Source organism: Leptonotus elevatus, chromosome 2 (assembly GCF_054856555.1).
Source record: "Leptonotus elevatus isolate MCC_2025b chromosome 2, RoL_Lele_1.0, whole genome shotgun sequence".
NCBI classification, from domain to species: domain Eukaryota; kingdom Metazoa; phylum Chordata; class Actinopteri; order Syngnathiformes; family Syngnathidae; genus Leptonotus; species Leptonotus elevatus.
The window spans coordinates 42,318,195-42,324,512 of NC_141240.1; the positions used below are offsets into that span (position 1 = coordinate 42,318,195).

At 46.8% G+C, this 6,318-nt stretch overlaps 1 protein-coding gene across 1 annotated transcript; it reads right to left on the reverse strand.

Moving 5' to 3' along the window:
• Positions 1–706: 706 nt before the first annotated feature.
• LOC147180098 (uncharacterized) lies at positions 707–6,039 on the reverse strand. Its single transcript, XM_086067109.1, has 8 exons — positions 5,878–6,039; positions 5,742–5,805; positions 4,742–4,857; positions 4,608–4,673; positions 3,531–3,700; positions 3,394–3,451; positions 2,699–2,755; positions 707–2,630 (listed from the first exon to the last, which is right to left on the reverse strand). The coding sequence occupies exons 1-8, from the start codon at positions 6,037–6,039 to the stop codon at positions 2,244–2,246; spliced, it is 1,080 nt and encodes a 359-aa protein (XP_085923235.1). The 3' UTR covers positions 707–2,243.
• Positions 6,040–6,318: the final 279 nt, after the last annotated feature.

Below are 6,318 nucleotides of genomic sequence, written 5' to 3' on the forward strand. Positions count from 1 at the left end.
CACAGGTGCGATTGTGAGTATGGTTGTTCGTCTCTGTGTGCCCTGCGATTGGCTGGCAACCAGTTCAGGGTGTACCCCGCCTACTGCCCGAAGCCAGCTGGGATAGGCTCCAGCAACCCCGCGACCCTTGTGAGGACAAGCGGTACAGAAAATGGATGGACTTTCAATTCAATTCAATAATTTTTTATTTGATTTCATTCTTTCAACTAAAGAAATGAAAGGGGACCGAAAGCAATCAAACTTGGATCAACCCAAAAAATGATTGACGAAATGAATGACGGCAAGCAGTCGAGACGCTTTCAAGGTAACACACAATTCAACAGCTCGTTGGGCGTTTTATTTTTCATAAACTATTCATTTTCAGTGCTACTATCAGAAAGAGTGATGTTACCTGCAAGTGGAAGTAAATATGAGCAACAAATCGCTAGTAACTGTAGTCTGATTACTTGACCGCAAAAAGTAAGTCATGAGATGAGTTGCCGCACGTGACGCAACGTCACCGACGGTCAACATGACGAAAATTCCAGTAAAAGAGTTTGCATGTTTAGCATCCATATTCGCCCGCCGCAAGTCCCATGATGAGCATTTGCACTTTCAAATCTTGGCAACGTAGACGGTGAATTAGGCAACGCGAGGCCGACAGGAAATTAAGGGTCAGGGGTCATTGTTTGATCAACCGCCGCCGCTCTCTCTTCCTTTGCCAGCAGAGCCCGTTTGGACCGGCGGCGGCGGATTCCATTGACGGCGCAACGTCGGCAGCCATCAACTCATGACGCAGGATTGCTGCGGTTTGCGGAGGCTGAATGAGGACCAATCAGAACGCTGCGTGCGCATTTTGGCTCACAATGGCGAGATTGCCACTTTCCACTCCCGCGCATTTAAACCGCCTCAGTGACAAAATGAACCGATAGCAACCCCAAGAAACGTAACCGGAATTAGAAGTCTTGCCAGGACCTTTGGAATGTGTGGCGATGGTTGTGATCTCACAAGGTGACGGTGGGACCTGCAGCCAGACATCAAGAATGTACGGCTTGGGCCCGGGTCCCGGCGCTCTGCGCCGCCTGTCAGGGAAACAATCGGAGAATTCGCGTTCCGCTTCTCCCTGCAAGAGGTTCCAGCTTTGGCAAGCGGGAACGGGGCAGTCCAGTTTTTGGAAAACCTTTTTCCAAATAAACTCATTGTTCCAAACATGTCAGACTGCTGAAAGGTCATTACGCTTAACAACGGGACATCGAGCCAACAAACGCCACGAAGCGGCCCGGGAGCATAATTGCACTCATTGTGAGCATTTGGCTTACCGGAAGAAAAACAAACAAACAGGAGAAGCTCAAGGTTTAAACATCAGCCTGACAGACTGAAGGTGCAAAACCCGCTGCTCACAAATAAAATCACGATGCGCCATTCCCATCCGAGTGATTACTGAGTCCAAGTCGAAATCACAAGGAACGCTTAGAAAAACACAATCCGGAAATGTGAGGAATTGGATTATGCTTCACATTCTTCTCAGATGGTACGGAAGCCTCCACCCTTTTACTAGCGCTGATCCGGGATCGGGTCACGAGGAGGGAAGCCCGGACTTCCTTCTCCCCAGCCACTTCAACCAGCTCCTCTGACGGGATCCCAAGGCGTTCGGTCCCAGGCCAGCCGGGAGACGGACGTCTCTCCAGCGTGTCCCGGGTCGCACTGCGCAGTTGGTAAAGCCGTTATTGGCCGTCCTAAATTGTTTTGCACACACACACGTTCAATTTGGACTAGTGTTGTTCCGATACCGGTTGTTGGGCCCCGATACCCAGTCTCGCAGTATCGGCCGATGTCGATACCGTACCCAAACCCAAGTTGTTTTTTTTCCCCCCCGCATGGAAAAGCTGCCCTGCCATTGGCTCAGGGCCAATCGGACATCTTGGCAGTGAACGCGTCACACATCAGTGAATGTTGCGCAAGACGCCGCATGCAAAGTCCGATATTAGCGTCAGAAATAATGTTATTGGCAGGTTAGGTGTCAAGTTAAAGTGGCTTTTTACACGTGCAGAATAAAAATGTCTGCCTCGGCATTTATTTGGGCATCAGAAATCAAACTCGTAATTCGATTGCCTTCCTATGCAAAAGAAAAGAGCATCGTGGCGCGTGATCATCATTAAAGGTTCGAGACAATCCTCATCAACTGCTCCTGCTCTTTAAAAGCGCCACAGCGAGTTTATTGGAAGTTTGTTTGTACAAATAAATAAAAACGTTGGAATTGAAGTCTACTTCACGTGCCGGTCGGCAATCCTCTTGGAGCGCCGCAGAACAATTTCCTCTCCCTGCCGCTGCTGCCGCCGCGTGACGCTCGTCCCGATTGGCTGAGGCCGTTTGGCGCGGTCTTGCTCTTTGGCGCTTTGCGCCTGCGACGCGGCGGCCTTCGCACGTCTGCCGGCCTTCGGTCGCCCTGGGGCGCCCCCCGCAGGTTTGGACTCGTCGGACACAATCTGCGGTCCTGCCGCTGCTTCGGGAATCGTCGCCTTGGTGGACTTGGAAGGTGATTTTTTGCTTTTGGCTTTGCTCGCTCTTGCGTCCTTGTCGGCTGCTTTCCTGCCGGCGGGCAGATCCGCCTTCGACGCCGCTACGGGCGGAACCGCCTTTCCTCTGGCCAACTATTTCAAGCGTTTGGATGTTAGAGTGAAAACGAAAATCAAGACTTGAAGCCAAGATGGCTACTCACCTCCAGTTGAGCCACTTTACATTTCAGTTCGGACCACTCTCTCATTATTTCCTGAACCTAAATAAAAAAATTAAAAAAACGGAATTAAAAAAGCTTTATTTGTTCATCAACAATGTGTATTATTTAGCGCCATCTGGTGAACTACTTTAAAAGGCCTACTATTCATTTCAATAATAGGAAAATTATATGCTATGACAAGAAAACATAATTTATATATATATATAAATAATTGTAGGTCTAGTACTCACGGCACTACAGGAGGCTGACATGTTTCACCGCCATCTTTCTGCGTCGCCCGATAAGTAGTTGCAGTTTGTGTCGAACCCGATGGGTTAACTGCCGCTCACCTTCCTCAGTCGGGACCTGCGGGTGGTCTTGGCCGAGCCCACCGAGTCGGGGTCACGCAGTTCGTCTGGCTCCGTTTTGCCTCATCGCTAGCGTTTTGCTAGCTTTTTCGCACTAGCCGCGCCAGCTAATTCTTGCTAGTGTTGTTGCCTGCCAGCCGCTCCTGCTCGCCAGGTTGGTTGCTCTCCCACTCTAAATAATTGCTAGTTGGCTTGCAAATTGTGGTCTGTCTGAGGCGCCATAGTGTGTGTGCGTGTGTGTGCGCACACGAGCGTTTCAAAATTGTTGCATTCTATTAGTGAACCACCAGATGGCACTAAATTCTACCCAGCGTTTGTTTTTGCCCTCACCTGGCCACCACCAAATTGTTCCGCCAGCTGTTCGCTCTCCTTTGTGTCCACCTTTTTCCTGAGCGACACCAACGGAGGGAATTTCCCATAAATAATGACATGTAACGAGCGCAGCACGAGATGAGGTCCAAACATACCGATGGGTCGTCTTCGTCGTCTTCTTACGATTGGCTGCCTGCTGCTTATCTGCGTCTTCGGTCACCGCGGCCAGCAGCGACTTGAACTCCAGCTCAAACCCTTTGACCGAAGACGTCAGCGCTCCAAACAACTGCTGTTGGTGCTTTATAAGCTCCAAGCATGTGGAAAACTGACAGTCACAAGACATTTTAAGCAGTTTCACATTTTCCCAGCACAAACACTCAACTTTTTCTTTTTTCTTTTTCACCTCCATAAAGCAACAAAGTATCGTTTTGAAAGCTGATCGATGGCTTGCTTGTTGATACACTTTGCCGCCAACTCCTGCTGGTTAATTCAATATCCTTGATATTGACGGGATTGAAAATTTGCATCGTTCTGGAAGCTGCTCTCTGTAACAATTTGCCTAATAAATTCTTTACGATAGGCTTTGACCATTTTTGAACGAAAAAGTCGCGATTGAAAATAGAACATTCTGTGTTGGGTGGCTTGAATGTTTTGTGTATTTTTTCATTTCCAACATTTGGAGCAATTTCATGTTGTATTTTTAGTTTCCAAAAGAGGGATTTAATGGCTTATAGAACTCCAATGTTGAAAATGAGGCAAGTTTGATATTTTCTGCTCACCATGGAGAAGAACTCCATTTTAGTTTAAAAAAGGGGGAGGGAGCGCCCTCTGCTGACAGGAGAAAAAAATGATTAGCAATGGAAGAAAAAAGTTACTGTTAAAAGGTACTGTGGCTAAGAAGCACCCCAAAAAACGACACACTTGTTTGTATCATGGTATTGTGAACTGTTAAAAACACTGGAATGTTAACAGATTCATAATAACGGTTAGATTGATCTTTATGACAAGAAGTGATGGTTAAAAATATTATGCAATTTGAGAGAAACAAACCAAAATCATAAATGGTCATGAATAAGCTGTAGTAAAAATAATAATAAAAATCATAATTAAACGAGGCTTTTGGTCGAGTCGACGTATTCAGAGCAGCCAGTGTGGAAAAAATCAATCAATCAATCAATCAATCAATCAATCTGTATGCAATGTCGAGTTAGCATAGCGTGTGGTCAGCTCACCTCCTTAAGATCAGCTTGCACGTTCTCCAGGACCTTGACATCTTTTTGCAGGACGTCCAGCATTCCCTGAAGAGCGCACAGACAAATTGCTTTCCCCGACTTGTGCATCCGGAACCGCTTGACCGAAAACCCACCTGGAGCTGCTTGACGCGTTTTCCCACTTGCATCATTCTCATGAAGTCCAGGTCAGCCTCTGTTAACCGATAGCCCTTCATGCCATTCACCAGCGAGCCAGCGTAACCGGCAAAACCTTGAAAGAAGGCCCGCGTTTGAGCATCGCACCCACTAAGATGTCCAAACATGCATCCAACAGATTTCATAATAATATTAATCACTGGAAATGGAAAATCAGAAATCTCACATTTGGTGCCAGCTTTTCCCGCACTGCCCCCGCCCCCTTTTTTTAAAAACAAGTTAAAACAAGAAATAAGGACAATTACATCCTTACAATGTAAAGTAAAACAAAAACCTGCACCACGAGACATAAAACAATTGACATAACAATAGAATGTCAGCGCAGCAACAACAGTTGTAGTTTATAAACGTCTCAATAAGTATCAAGTTCAAATTCCATGGTATCCATATTTGTCTTATTTGGACAAACCCTCAAGAAACATGCATGATTTAGTAAAAAAGAAAAGGATGATTGTATCTATTAAAAGCAGCAACTAATCAAAACAATTGACTGCATTACAATAAAGACATTAAAATACTGAACGTGACGCATGTTGTTGTGACCTTTGACACCTTTGGAAAAATGTGCTTAGAACTATTACAAGCATGAGCAACTTCTGCCGGAAGTTATTCAACGTCATTTACGCCAATAGGTCTGAAAATGAGACCAGATCATTAATGATGCTGCCTCGTGCCAAAATTGGAGGACGTCAACATTTTGGGAAAAAACACATTTCAAGTCAAAGTGGTCAATTTGCTCTCAGAACAACTACGATTATTATTTTTAACAACAAAGAAATATTAATTTAACAGCAAATGTTTCTGTACTCCAATTGTGGAATAACCCGATTTACAATGACATTTGTGTTTGGTCGTTTTACGATTATTTGTATTTTGTATTTTTTGGGATGCCAAAGACAAACGCGCACGTCTTGAGGAGCGTGCTCGAAAACGACGCACCTGGTTTTGTGTCCGAAGCGTTGAACGTAAACAAGTTTGTCGCAGAAGGATCCCCGCTGTCCCCCTTGGGATCAAAGTCACACACAGGTCACGAGGTCACCGCCCGAGCTGCAAACCGAGCCAGAAATGCACGAACCTCCGCGTTCGGACGGGATGCCGCAACGGGACTTTCTTCCTCCTTGATGGAGAAGTCCAAGCGTTTCTTCACTGCGGTCAAAGGTGGCGTCCTCGGCAGTTGCCGGCCGCTTGGGATGACGTGCAAAGACCCGCTCAACATTTTCAAGTCATCGGCAGCCATGACGGACGTTTCAGGGCGTTTTGGACCTCCTGCTAAAAGTTGGCCTCGTCCCCTCCTGCCACTCTAATGGCGCGATTGGCTGCACCTGGGGGGCGCAACTCTGCCTGCCGGCCACTAGGGGGCGACACCGCTGTGGCATTTTGTGCTTCAGGAACGTCTCATGAGCATGTTTGGGTGCGTTCCGGACTACGACTTGCCTTACTTGCCGCCGTCCGCTGCACAGTAGGCTTGTTACGACAAATATTTGATTCAGACCCCTTAAGTGCAAATCCATTCATT